The sequence below is a fragment of the Cheilinus undulatus genome, linkage group 4 (genome assembly GCF_018320785.1).
Source record: "Cheilinus undulatus linkage group 4, ASM1832078v1, whole genome shotgun sequence".
In the NCBI taxonomy this organism is placed as follows: Eukaryota; Metazoa; Chordata; class Actinopteri; order Labriformes; family Labridae; genus Cheilinus; species Cheilinus undulatus.
The window spans coordinates 52,501,190-52,516,486 of NC_054868.1; the positions used below are offsets into that span (position 1 = coordinate 52,501,190).

General features: G+C 41.3%; 1 protein-coding gene across 2 annotated transcripts in view; it reads right to left on the reverse strand.

Moving 5' to 3' along the window:
* The window catches only part of cacna1ab (calcium channel, voltage-dependent, P/Q type, alpha 1A subunit, b), a 332,264-nt gene that overhangs the window by 236,448 nt on the left and 80,519 nt on the right, over positions 1-15,297 (reverse strand). For both annotated transcript variants that reach the window (XM_041785844.1, XM_041785845.1), the window contains exon 3: positions 6,091-6,390. In XM_041785844.1, the coding sequence (XP_041641778.1) occupies positions 6,091-6,390 (300 nt within the window). The remainder of the gene's footprint in view (positions 1-6,090; positions 6,391-15,297) is intronic.

Below are 15,297 nucleotides of genomic sequence, written 5' to 3' on the forward strand. Positions count from 1 at the left end.
TATGTAGTTATGGATTCACAAAAATCTGGTTGCGCCAAACGGTTTCACAGCTGGCGCGAAGCTTTCAAACTAATTACAGCGTCAGACGAAGAATCCAACTACTCACCTGGCTCAGTTATTTTTACAGGTTACAAAATTGACTATATCTCAAAAAGCAAGTTATGTGCAGACTCCAAATAAATTCCCTGTGGTTCTAAAGGATATTGCTCAACTTTTTTACATTTACAAATTTGAGGGATACAGCTGTGCAATTTCTGTATTTTGAAATATATGTGAAAAAAACAAAAATGGGTTTATTGCACTTTTAAGCAATTTATTGTGGTAGTTAATACATAAGTCAATACATATCATTAAAACTTGGGATATAAGGGTCATATTGATGTAAAGCAAATAAACATACTCCCAAAACTTGCACTATAGTATGTAAAAATGTAAGAATATGTCCTGGCGGACTTGCACAATGGTAGGTTTTAAAGGGTTAAAGCAAAATGGCGAAGACTTTTAATATCCCACCATGTACAGTCCATTATATAATCCAAAGATTCAGAGAATCTGGAGAAATATTTGAGCACAAGGCTGAAGGTCAGTATTGGATACTCTTGGTTTTAGGGCCCTCGGGGGCCAATGTTCAGACAATGTTTCTGTCAGGGAAGGCCGTGACTATTTCAGTGAGACAATGCTAAACCACATACCACATCAAACACAACCGCATGGCTTCACAGGAGAAGAGTCCAGGTCCTGAACTGGCCTGACTGCAGTCCAGACCTTTCACCATGAGAAAACATTTGGAGAATCAGAAAACAACAATTCTGGCAAAGAGGTCCCAGGACTATTGAGCAGCTAGAATCATTTCTAGAATCATAGAAACATGTCTCCTCACTTCCCAGACATTTACAGACTGTTGTTAAAAGAAGAGGGGATGCTACACAATAATAAACATGGCCCCGTCCTTACTTTTTGAGATGTGCCGCTGACATCAAATTCAAAATGAGCTAATATTTTTCATGGCATGGTAAAATTTCTTAGTTTAACATCTGATGTGTTGTTTCTTGTGAATAAGATATGGGTTCATGAAATTTGAAAATCATTGCATTCTGTTTTTGACATTTCAAACAGCGCCCCAACTTTTTTGGAAATGAGGTTTATAATGCCAGTAGTCCAGGTTCTGAATAAAATGAGTAAAGATGCTAATGTAAATGTTATTAACCATATAAATTTAAAGAAAACGTCAACATGGAGCGCCGTAGTTTGAACGAGACGGTCCGAACTATTCTGTCATCACAGTCAACTTCTCCACAAACTAAACCTGCAACTCTGAGACAAACCAGCGAACAGGAACAGGAAAAACTGTGGGTGAGCCTACAAACACGTGGGAGATCAGCTGTAGCCGGTTTTTGCTCTTCTGAGTAAAGAAATACTGATTAAAAGTCTAAAGATCAAAGTATTCCAGGTTCAAACACCATCATACCGACCTGTCCTGGCTATTACAGATTCTTCCAATGCTTTCCTGTAGATCAGCCACAGGATGTCCATATATGGTCAGTAGTAATTAGAGTGAGAGAGTCATTTCCTCTCCCTTCTGGTTGCATGGTGCTTAAGCCCTCAAACTGCTGACATCAGCACTCAGCTCCAACTACAACTGGAGCCCCACACACTCCCTCTCTCTCTCCCCCTGTCTCTCTCTCTCTCACTCGTCCAGGTCACTAACAGGTTCGAGCTGAACGCCGTACTCAACGTGCGTCTTAATCACCGGCAGCATCAACACGAAAGTGATTCCCAGATTCACGACAACAGCAATCAGCGTCGGCATCGCCTTTCCCTCCATCAGCAGCAGCTTCATCATCAGGTGAGCCTGCAGCAGGCGTTCATAGACGCTCACACACCTCTGACCTCTCTGTTTGATCTCAGGATTCAATATTTGGATCTTGTGTGATGTGCACAAGCATGTGATTCTGAAGTAGAGGCTGCATAAATGATTCAAGTGGTTTTCAGTGCAGTCAGGTGCAGCCGATGGCCTTCAGGTTAACTCGTGCAGCCAGCTGATGTCGGCTCTCGTTTGTAGTTCAAACAGAAAATGCCCCAATAAGTTGAATATTTGGCTGTGTTTCTACTGCAGAAATTCCACCCAGAAACCAGAAACTTCTAGAGGAATTCAGCATCTTTCCAAAGCAGGGGTAGCTCTCTTTCATTGTACTAGATATTATTGTTTAAATGCTTTTAAAGTCAGGGAAGGACAGCCTGGCTGCAGACTGCTGCTCTCAGACACCACTGCTGTCAGGAGGTGCTTATTTTGTCTCCTCAAAATATGACTGAAAATGTTCAGCAGCTACCTTTTATTTGAGGAAGATGAGACAAAGACTAGCTAAAAAAACACATTTTGTGATAAAAGGTTAAAGTTTGGGTAAGGTGGGTTAGGAACAGGCTAAATGACAGTAAAACTTCACTCTGAAATACCGTTTTTTGATTACCAATGTAATATTACATTATATTTCCACATTCCACTTGCTGATCTTTGGCTGACCCTGATTGGTTGAAACCACCAAGAATACAACAGAAGAAGAAATTGGGAAGCTGTTGTGGTCTACTTCTGGTGTCAAAAAAAAAAAAGGCAACACTGCTAAGATTTTCACCACGATGGTGATGTTATCAAGGCTTTAGCAATGTGGATTTCGATATCAGCACTCTAAATGAGCACTGCTGATTGATTAAAGATGTTCTGGAGGGTTGTATACACCAGGAGCCGTCTGTAGATCGGCAAAAATGTAAACTTCTGATCACATATTCCTCCACAGAGATCTGTCTTATGCTTCCTGAGATATCAGAAACAACGCATGCGCTACTGCAGCGTCTGTAGGGTCATAACACTTTAAAATAGTTGGGTTTTTTTTTTGGCTGGGCTCTCTTTATCCATGTTAGCAGAATGAAAAAAAACATGATGTAGCCAAAAGTAGAAGGGTTAGCACGCACAACACACTCAACAGCAAACTTTGGAGACACGTCACTCTCATCCAACGCCCTCCAAACATTTCACTGCAGAAACGGCAATGAAAAGCATCAAAATGACAGAAAATACAAGAAAAACACACCACAGCAATCACAACGTTCATTCCGCAGCAAATCCTTCACAGCACACCAGGCCACACTCCACCAGGCAAACCAGGGCTGGGCGATCTACCCAGTCTGGATACACTGATAGTTATATATTCAGCATGGGGCAGGAAGAGACTACACTGTTTAAACTGATGTTTATTTTATTCTAAAATCCCATTGAATGCCTTTTCTGACTTTGTTAGAACACAAAATTAAATGAAATTATTAGAAAAACAACAAAAATGCCAGTAAAGAGATTGTTTACAGAAAAAAAACATTTACTGACTCATTAGCTATGAATTAATCAGTTTAAGATATTTAATCTGAATGCAACATTATCCTTCTATTTAGTCAACAAAGTTTAAAGGTTTTTATGTCATCATTTGGGGGAGAGGAGGATTTGACTTAGGAGCGGTTTTGTTTTTGTTGTTTTATATAAAAAACACAGAGATGTAGAGTAGAGCAAGTGGTAACTGAGTGAGTAACTTCACGCATGGTGCAAAAATGTCTGATGCCCAAGGGCATACTGGGAAAACTCTGCAGCTTAAGGCAGGGGTTCCCAAACTTTTCAGGCCATGACCCCCCAAATAAGGACGTCAGAGATCAGGGACCCCCATATTCCCTTGAGGGGATAAAGTGCACGATATTGCACAAAGCATCATGTACAAAGCATGCATTTTAGGTAGTTTTTATTATTATTACTAACATTTAAGCACAAATATCATTTAGTAACTGCCTTTTGATTTTAATTTTAACCCATTTTAACAATATTAAAAAAAAAAAACCCCGTAAAATATGGCATTTTAATTCAGATGAAATTTCTCCTTGATTTATTGAAAGCATCCTGCAACCCCCCTTCACTGTCTCCCGACCCCCCCTGGGGGTCCCGACCCCCACTTTGGGAACCACTGGCTTAAGGGACGACTGTTAGATAATTTGAGCACAATGAAAAACAATAATTAGAGTGATTGAGAACCATTTTCTTCAGACTCCATAGCCAAAACGCGTGCTAAAGTGCCCTCGAGAGCCAAAACACGTGCTAAAGTGCCCTCGAGAGCCAAAACCCGTGCTAAAGTGCCCTTGAGATCCAAAACCCGTGATAAAGTGCCCTCTTGGGAGCAAAATCATGTGCTAAAGTGCCCTTGAGAGCCAGAACGCGTGTTAAAGTGTCCTCAAGAGCCAAACGCATGCTAAAGTGCCCTCGAGATCCAAATCACATGCTAAAGTGCCCTTGAGAGCCAAAAACACATGTTCAAGTGCCCTCGAAGGCCAAAACGCGTGCTAAAGTGACCCCGAGATCCAAATCATATGCTAAAGTGCCCTTAAGAGCCAAAACATGTGCTAAAGTGCCCTCTTGGCTGGTTAAAACACACAAAACTGCCCTCTTGTGTGAAGAAAACACACCAACCTCCAGAAGACCATTAGGACCAAGAAATGCTATGAAACTTTACTGTTGCAATGACTTTTATGTTGGGCCCTTTTTTGATCTATACTGAGCCAGAACTATATCTCACAAAACCAGTTTGGATTATCTGGTGCTAATATGGTGCTAAAATGCACTAGAATACAGGAAATGGCATCTACTTCATTGAAAATGTTCTTTGTGTAACATATAAACATGTCTAAAGTGCCCTCGAAAACACGCCAAACTTAGTGCCCTCTTCAGTGGCGAGAACGCGCTGTATGTGCCCTTTTTTTCTTTTTGCCCCTGCCCTTGAAAAAGTCTGTGCACACCACTGGATAAACTAAAGTGTGCTGAAGAGACAGGAAAGAATATAATTAATTAATTGCAATTAATGTGATTAATCTTAACAGCCCTAATTACAACATTAGCATGTAAAATGGAAACGCCACAATAAAGATACATTTAGAAAAAGGGACATTAAAGCTTGGAAAGCTATTCTTAACACTGAATCAAATGAATCTCAATGGATTGTGGGATACGTAGTCCCTCCATCCCCATAAAGAAACAACCTTGTGCCTTTGCCCTTTCCTTGGCTTTTGATATTTTTGCCCCAAATCAAATGTTTGATAGTCATGAGTGTTCCGGTAGCAGGTTTGTGCATTAAAAAACTGTAATGAGGATTACTGAGAAGTCTATGAGGGTCTGAGTGGAGAATTTTACTTCCAAAAACTTGGCCAGTCACTGCAGAGACAGTGGCCTACAGCATCGACGTCTGTCTGTCAGCCCTGGTGAAGACCTACTTGGTTAACACACGTTAGCTTTTGAAATGAGTTTGCTGTTTTTATAAAGACTCTTCAGGTGTTTCCATCCTTATTTCTTTACATTATAAATGTTTAAACATTCTAGTTTCCTCTTTTTGTGTCCACCGTATTCTAATAAAAGACTATAATACAGCATTTTAACATCGTCTAAGTTGCATCTTTGTGAAATAAACAAAGATAATATAAAAATAAGAATGTGTGTTCATGTACAGTTTATATCCTGTGTATATCAATGTTCTTATTTCATATATCAGCTTTTTTTAGCCCCCGGATATCGGTATCGGCCCCAAAAATCCCATATTGGTCGTGCTCTAGTTTTAAATGGCAAAAATGTGCTGAAATTGGCAAAATTAGTATTAAAAGAGATGAAAAGGAGTTAACATTTGGTAAAATTGGTGTAAGATGGCAACAAAGTAATTAAAAAAAACATTCTTGTTTTTTTTTTAAGGCATCTGGTGACCCCCTCTCTTGGTCTCTCTCGGACCCCACAGCTGAGAACCACTGCTGTAGATGATTTGGCTGTCATAAATACTATCAACTTCTTATTTTTTCCACGTTTCATGATTGGACGCCCTGGTTTCCTCTTTCTATGTTCATTAAAGAGATATTAGTCCACTTATTTCTCCTGTTTCTTTAAATCTGTGACTAAATATTCAGCAATTGCTGTAAATCACTGCCTTTCACTCATGAAATCTGATTGGTCCTTATCGCCCAGCCCTACAAACACACCACAAGCTCTCGTTACCTGGTCAGCCTGCTGCTCTGAAAGGATATGGCCATTCGGTGATCTTTTTGGCGTACTTCCTCACCACGTTGTCTTCACTGAAGAGGAAGAGGGAGCGGTTGACCGTTAGGCAGCTCTGCCGGACGGGTATGGGGTTGTACAGGGCCATGGTCCGGGCTCTCTGGGCCATCGACTGCTTGTACATCCGCTGGGCTCCGGGGGGCCCCCCTTGCCTGCTGCCGCCGCGGCCGGGCCCCCCTTGTCCGCCGGCACCCCCGCCACCACCGCCACCACCACCTCCTCCTCCTCCTCCATACCTGTTGGGTAGCTCGTCTCCAAAACGCGCCATTCTGCAGACACCAAACGCCAGAGGTTAGGAAGGAGCCGGGGGGGAACCTCAGAGTGACACCTCCACATGCCACCACCCCATCAGCCTCGGCTCCAAACAAACATGCAGAATGGAGAGAGGCTTTCTCTGTCTCTGTGTGTGTGTGTGTGTGTGTGTCTGCTTCCCAGATCTTCAGAGCTGAGAAGATACCTCCATTTGTGTGAGGAGAGGCAGGGAGGGAGGGGAGCAGGGGGAGGCAGAGGGGAGGGAGAAGGAAGAGATGTCTCTGATCGTGTGTTTGGAATATGAATGGAAAATAAAGCAGTGTGGGTGTGTGTGTGTGTGTGTGTGTGTGTGTGTGATTTTCTGTCAAATCAGTTCACTGACAAACACGGAGAGCATCAGCGTCGAAAAACCAGCCAAGGCATCCTGTTTGAGTCTTTTCTGGGCTCGTGCTTGCATCTCAATAAGAAAAGCAGTCGATCATGCAGAGAGGATGCATAGCTACAGAAATATTGCACTGCACGAGCTGGAGACTGCGTCTTTTTCTGGAATCTGCAGTTGTCTTTTTTTTCACCCTCCCCTGGTCAGAGTTTTCTCCTTCGAGATAAAAATAGAAATAGATAAGAGTAGAAGCTTTAATAATTAATTTTTTCTTGTGCCATAGATCTGCAGTGTTTGCGGTGGCGCGCAGAAATCCCTGCTGTCACTGCCACCAAACGCCAACCAAAGGGGGGCTTCCCCAAAATCCGAGCCTGGTGACATTTGTTGATATTTGGTTGAAGGACGGTGCGGCATCCCCCCCTCCTTCCTCCTCTTCCTCCTCCTCCTCCCCCTCCTCCTCAACAAGGCGTCGCTCGCTGATTTTGGGCGTGATTGCGCGCACTTGGAGACGAAAAAACGCACCAATCTAGCCTTTGATGTCTTCCCCTTCTACCCAGAATCAAACTGATGAGTCGGTGAAGTGAAATAAAAAAGATGTGTCCACAACAATCATCTATAATCCAGCGTTTGGAGACCGAGAATCCCGGGCGAGTAGGATCCGGAGGAGCAGAAAGAGACCAGCATCATCACCATCATCAATTCTTGTTGGGGGAACAGGACGGCGGTGGTGCGGATGTGTTGGAGCAGAGGCTCGCATCTTCTCCTCCGCCACCGGGCAGAAACCGTGCGCCATCCCCGCCCAGCAGCATCGCCCCCCGAGGCTCCCGAAAGCAGAGCTACAGCAGGTCCAGCTCTGATTCACTAGCTCTCCCTTTTCCTCCCTCTCACTCTGTTTTTTTTTTTTTTCTTCCTCTCTCGACCCCCCAGGGGGGACGTAAGCCAACACGGTCCTAAGGCTGTGGCGCTCAGCCTTGGAAACAGAGAATACCCCGCGCGTTTTCCCGGCTCTCTCTGCGTTCAGTCAGCCGCCGGGGTTGAGCATCTGATCGAGTCTGACGGGAACCGAGCGCCGCGCACAGATCCGTGGCCAAGCCTTGCAGCGCACGACGCACGGCGCCTCCCCGGTGCCTCCCCCACTCCCAACCCACTCCCCATAGCGCACGACGATGTATGGGTACCAGCAGGGTCTAAATTTAAAACTTCACACTGGAACAGGAAACAAACAGCAGTTAAACATCACCTGTAATAATCCGGATTAAGCCCTCTGTCTTTCTAAATACATGATCAGAGGAGGTGATTGGTGATTGGTGTTTGGTGGACTGAGGCCCTGCAGGACATGCAGCTCATGGCGTTCTCCCAAGAGTCAAAAGCACCCACAGCAAAGTCTAATTTGCCCCCATCACTGTTTACTCAAAGCCACCGAGCTAACAGAAGGCTGGGTGGAGGAGGGGGAGGAGGGGGGAGTGTGCTGGGGGAGTATGGATTGCAGTATGGTGAAGCAACGTGTTCTCAGGAATGCCAGTCTGTTTCCTGACATGTTTCTGTTAAATCTGCAGCATTTCTGCTCTTTATCTAACAGTTGGATCTTCAGAATTTATGAGAGAGTCTCATTATCCAATGGTGAGGTGACTGAAAGGGTAAACTAGAATTCTTTCACCTGTTAACTACTAACTGTGCCAGGTCTTGAATAGATTAAGCTGCAGTTTCTACTAGTGACTCATTTATTTGAACTCTGACCTTTTGTTTGGAAAGCAGTTTTAGTTTCTCCACATTTGGGATAATCAGGAAAAGTTTCAAAGCTCCGCCTCGTCTCTGAACAGGAATTAATTCTGACAAAATATCAACAGAAAAATCCCCAAGAATTCAAAGACAGTACCAAAAATCTCTTCAACGTGTTTTTAAAGTTTCCCACAAAAATTACACAAAATTTAAAAAATGATAAAAACTTTCTCTAAAATCCATGTAAATTCATGAAAAAGTGTTTAAAACAATCTCAAAGCAAATGTCCTCAAAATGAACAAATATATTTTTTAAAAATTCTATAAAAATAACCCCCAAATATCCTGACAAATTCCCTGAAATTTCCATAAAAATCTGGAAATTTCAAAAGACAAAACGACTTCCGCCATTCCCAATCAAATTTGAAAAAAAAAAAAAAAAATCCAAAGTTATAAAACTTTTGAAGCAAACTCCACCCCCAAAGAATCAAAAATAATTCCCCCAAAAATACAAACACATTTCCCAAATTTAATCAAAATTACCTGGAAAATTCACTCCAAACGTCCCAGAAACATCTCCAAAAAAATTCCAGTTTTTTTGCAAAAACTCCCAAAAATATCCCAAAGCCACACTCAAAAGTATCCATGATAATTCCATAGAAAATTCTCCCAGTATTTCAAAAGGAATAGCTAAACACCAATGGATAGTCCAGATAATTGTCTGGAAAAATTCTTTAAAATATTTTTAATTTTTCCCATAAAAAATACCCCAAAATGTTCTTCAAGTGTTTGAGTGGAACTTAATCAAAAGGTCTAAATTTAATAAAAACTTCCTAAAAAATCCCATGTAAATTCGTGAAAAAGTGTTTAAAAAATCCCCAAAATCTCAAAGCAAAATCCTCAAAATGAACAAATATGTTTAAATAAAATTCTATAAAAATAACCCCCAAATATCCTTACAAATTCCCTGAAATTTCCATAAAAGTCTAGAAATTTCAAAAGACAAAACGACTTCTGCCATTCCCAATCAAATTTGAAAAAAACAAAAAAAACAAAGTTTCTTTGAGAATATATAAAACTTTTGAAGCAAACCCTACCCCAAAGAATCAAAAATAATTCCCTCCAAAAAACAACCACATTATCTAAATTTACACAAAATTACCTGGAAAATTCACTCCAAAATTCCCAATTTTTCATTCAAATACTCAAAAATATAACTGCAAAAAATATCCCAAAGCCACTCTAAGAAACACACAAAAATATCCATGACAATTCCATAGAAAATTCTCCCAGTTTTCCAAGTGGAATACCTAAGAACATTCCAGATAACTGTAATTATAATAGTAGAGGGTAATGCTATGCAGTAGGACCAGGGGTGTAGCTAAGGATTTTGGGCCCCCCAGTGTTTGAGTAGCCGTTAGTAACTAACATTTATCCCCTTTACCTGCCTGTTGCCAGTTTGTTATTCTTCTCCTGTTAACTAGCAGTTAGGCTAACTCTTAAGTTACCTGATAATTATACCAATATTTATAGAGTTGCTTAGCTGCTAGTTACTCACTTTCCCTGGTTAACTAATAGTCAGTTTCTGGTTGGTTTCTTTGTAACTACGCCAGTTTTTCTGTAGGTCTAATTGCAGTCAGTTAATCATTCATTTATTGGTTAACTACCAGTATGTACCAGTTTGTTCCCTAGTTAACAAGCAGCTAGTTACTCACTGGTCACCTTGTAACTCTTAAGGATAAATTAGCAGACTATTTCTTCTTTCCCTGGTTAACTAGTAGGTCGGTAATCAATCATTCCCATTAAACCAGCAGTTAGTCACTCATTCATTCCCTGGTGAAGCAGCAGCTAGTAACTCGTTTGTTTCCTTCTTAACTGGTAGATAATAACTCAGACTTTCCCTGGTTTAGTCACTAGTATGACTTACTTATTCTCTCCATGCCTAAACTAGCAGTTAGTTCAGTGTTACTCAACCCTGCTCAACCAAAGAGCCAAACTGTTGAAAAATACCATTGCAGGAGCCACAAAAATGGGTTTAAGTGACACTAAGAATTCATTAAAGGTTGCAAAAATGGGTAAAACATATGCATGAAATGGAAAAAAACTGAGTGAAAAGTGTCAAACCTGGGTGAGGAGGGACAAAAAATGAGTAAAGGGTGTCAAAAACATGGTAAAAATGAGTGAAAAGTGACTAAAATGGGCAAAAAGCAGCAAAGAGTGGCAATAAAGGGGGAAAAGTGGCACTTAATGAAAAAAGGCATCTTAAATGGGCAAAATGGCAAGAAAGGGGAAAAATAGCAATAAACACGATAAAAGAGTGAAAAACGGGATAAAAGTTGCAAAATGAAGTTGCAAAAAGAAGTGGCAGAGGTGGGCTTAAAGCAAGAAAGATTGATGAAAAGTGGCACAAAATTGAAAAAAAAGGGCAAAAAAATAATCCTGTCCAACTTCAAGTCCCGTCATGTTACTCATTCACTCCCTGCATTGACCCGCAGTTTGTTACTCATTTACTCCCTAATTCTAGCAGTTATGAACTAAGTTTTTTCCTGGTAAACTGGCAGTAAGAACCTCAGTTTTTAAACTATTTAATACATACATTTTTTGGAGGTTAACAGTTATTTACTTATTTATTTCTGCCTTAACATGCAGTCATTTATTTCCCTACTTATAGCAATTATTACTAACTCTTTGCCCAGTTAACTGGCAGTTGATACTGCTTTGTTAATTAGTACAAGGACTTGAAGAAGAGTTTCATATGTCTCTATATTTCATGGAATATCTTCAGCTGGTAAATGTAAGAAATCTGCTCCCTGTAAAGAAAGTTTCATGTTTCCAGCCAGGAGGAGAGTTGGGAGACTTTGGGGTGTCGTGTTTGCTTGTTTGTTTGAGGGCGTACTGTTATTTCGAGGACACTTTGAACGAGGGTTTTATCTCCCTTCTTTCCCTCCGTTCTCCTCCAAGCCGTCTGTCAGTCTGGCTCTGGCATCTGAGTCGTCTTTGATGCAATTCAGCAAGCTGTTTGCCTGGGCTAAACCGAGCAAGCTGTCACCTCTCCAGAACAGGGAAATGAAGGTGCGGGTGGATACGTGAAGGAGGGAGTGGAGGGGTACTGAAACTGTTAAAAAAATCCACAGTGTCCAGAGAATCCCTTTGAAAAAACCCTTTGAGTTATTTTAGTTTCGCCTTACATAACAGAAATAAGAACAATTGCTTTAAGGGGCTTTTAAAACAGCATGTTGGGTCACTTTGGCGCTGTCCATGGTGCTGAAACTGCTACCTACATGATTCCAAGGCCTTATGGCGCTGTCCAAAGTGCTGAAACTAGACTAGAAAGCTCTGAAACACCACCTGCATGCCTTTGGAAGAGACTACCTTCGTCGTGCATCAGGGTGGGTTAGTAACTGTACCTCCGGCCATCTGTCAAACGCTGAGAAGTGTTTGCAAGTTCTGCTCGCTGTTTGTCTCTCCTACCAACTCCTTTGGCAGGAAACCACCCGTCATTTGGAGGTCTGAATCCTGCTCTAAAAAAAATCAGTTGGTGGAATACGTAAAGTTGGCCATATGGTGGGCTTTGGGATGAATCTGTGTAGAAGTCATAAAGTATCGCAAAAGTTCATAAGACAGGGAAGAGCCTGGTGGAAACGCAGCAGCAGTTCTGTGTTTTTTCAAGTACTCAGCCAGAAAACTACAGGATATATCCAAATGTGAAATAGAAATACACAAATAGCCAACAGAAGAGCATCATAACTCAAACTGAGCACACTGTAATACAACCTAAATTCCAAAAAAGTTGGGACACTGTGATAAATGTCAATAAAATATGAAGGCATTTGCTTGTCAAATCTCATAAACTCATATTTTTATTAAAAAGAAAAATAATCAACATATCAGATGTTAACATTTTACCATTATGTGATATTGGGCTAATTTTGAATTTGATGGCAGCAACTCTAGTCAAAAAAGTTGGAACGGGGCAACAAATGGCTGGAAAAGTAAATGGAACTAATGAGAAACAACTGGAGGACACTGATGGGAACTTGGACTCTTTTCAGTGATCTGGCTCATTTGGCTCGGCTCCCAAATGGCTCTTCATTCGTGTACCTGTTTGGCTTCAGTTGACCTGCCAATTTTTGCAATGTTACAGTCATGGACAAAAGTATTGGCACCCCTGGAATTTTTCCAGAAAATACACCATTTCTCCCAGAAATTATTGTAATTACAAATGTGTTTGGTATACGTGTTTATTGCCTTTATGTGTATTGGAACAACACAAAACATCTGAAGAAAAAAGACAAAATTGACATAATTTTACACAAAACTCAAACAATGGGCCAGACAAAATTATTGGCACCCTCAACTTAATATTTGTTTTCACACCCTTGGAAAAAAATAACTGAAACCAATCACTTCCTATAACCATCAACAAGCTTCTTACCCATCCCAACTGGAATTTTGGACCACTCTTCTTTTGTAAACTGCTCCAGGTCTCTCAGATTTGAAGGGTGCTTCTTGCAACAGCAGTTTTGAGATCTCTTCATAGGTTTTCAATGGGATTTAGATCTGGACTCATTGCTGGCCACTACAGAACTCTCCAGCTTTGTCTCCAACCATTTCTTGGTGCTTTTTGAGGTATGTTTGGGGTCATTGTCCTGCTGGAACACCCATGACCTCTGACACAGACCCAGCTTTCTGACACTAGGCCCTACATTGTGGCCCAACATTTTTTGATAGTCTCCAGATTTCATGATTCCTTGCACACAGTCAAGGCACCCAGTGCCAGAGGCAACAAAATAACCCCAAAACATCCTTGAACCTCCACCATGTTTGACTGTAGGTACTGTGTTCTTTTCTTTGTAGGCCTCATTCTGTTTTCTGTAAACAGTAGAATGACGTGCTTTTCCAAAAAGCTCTACCTTAGTCTCATCTGTCCACAAAATGTTCTCCCAGAAGGATTGAGGCTTACCCAGGTACATTTTTGCACACTCCAGTCTGGCTTTTTTATGTCTCTTTGTCAGCAGTGGGGTTCTCCTCGGCCTCCTGCCATAGCGCTTCATCTCATTCAGATGACCACGTATGGTCCGAGCTGACACTTTTGCACCCTGAGTCTGCAGGACAGCCTGAATTTGTGTGGAAGTTGACTGAGGATGTTTATCCACCATTCTAACTATCCTGCATTGCATTCTTTTATCAGTTTTTCTCTTCCGTCCACGTCCAGGGAGATTAGCCACAGTTCCATGGTTATAAACTTCTTGATTATTTTACACACAGTGGACAAAGGAATTTCAAGATCTCTGGGGATGGTCTTGAAACCTTGAGATTGTTCATGTTTTTATACAATTTTGCTTCCTAAGTCCTCAGAAAATTCTGGGCTCTTCTTTCTCCTCTCCATGCTTGGTGTGACACACACTGGCACACAACACAAAGGTTGAGTCAACTTTTAGACATTCTAACTGGCTTCAGGTGTGATTTCTAGATTACCAGCACCTGTTACTGCCACAGGTGAGTTTAAATGAGCATCACATGCTTGAAATTAAATGATTTACCCACAATTTTAAAAGGGTGCCAATCATTTTGTCCTGCACTTTTTTTGAGTTTTGTGTAAAATTGTCAATTTTTTTTTCTTCAGATTTTTTGTGTTGTTCCAATGCACATACAGGTAATAAACACATGTACACAAAAACATTTGTAATTGCAACATTTTCTGGGAGAAATTGTGTATTTTCTGGAAATATTCCAGGGGTGCCAATACTTTTGTCCATGACTGTATGTTTTTAGATAAATATCGCCCCAGGCTGCAGTCAGCTGGTTCTGTCTCCTGACTCATCTTTTATACATTAAATCCTGCTACAACAAATTCTACATCAGACAAGAATGGGACAACATTCCTCTCTAAAAACTCCAAAAGCTGGTCTCCTCACTTCCCAAACATTTACAGACTGTTGTTAAAAGAAGAGAGGATGCTTCACAATAGTAAACATGGCCTTGGTCCTACTTTTCTTTTATGCATTGTTGCCATCAAATTAAAAATGAGCTAATATTTTCATAAAATGGTAAAATGTCTCAGTTTCAACATCCAATAGGTTGTTTATTGTAAATAAAATATGGGTTTAAGAGATTTAAAAATCATTGCTTTAGTTGCATTTTACACAGCGCTCCAACTATTTTTGGAAACAGAGTTACATTTGTTGGGTGGCCCTATTGGCATTTGCCCAATTGTCACATGACCAGTCAGTCACTGTAACTTTCACCATCCTGGCTGTTTCAGCAGAGACGATGTGAAGTCCCATGCAGTAGCCCATCACTAACTCACTGACTGTTTATCCTGTGTTACTTTTGGCATTTGAAAAACAGAAGAGATCTACATAACAGCCAAAATGAATCCAAACTGACTCAGTCAGATCCATTTTTGTTGGTGTCAAATATATCTCCACACCTTCTCTAAATGTGGTTGATGACTTGGTTGTGCAGAATGAGTAACATCTCCCTCATAAAGCTCTGACTGGGCTCCACCGTCACCCTGAGGTCAAGCAGTGTGACTAACCCACCCGCTGTGGTGCATCTCAGTGCTGCGCTATTATTTACAGGACGCCTTTTAAACGTCATAACTAGGGAGCATCACTGGATTTACCCATCATCTTCTTACCGTACACTGGTGGCTACTAACAGACAGGATAAAAGCCCCTCGCTCACTGACAGCACAGAGAGAGAGAGAGAGAGTGTCGGGAAGAGAGGTGGGCGGTGGAGAGATGGTGGGGAGGGGGTGGTGCTGCTGATGCTGGTGGACAAGCCTGCCTGTGATTTGTGCTATTGAGGGGAACTACGCGGCA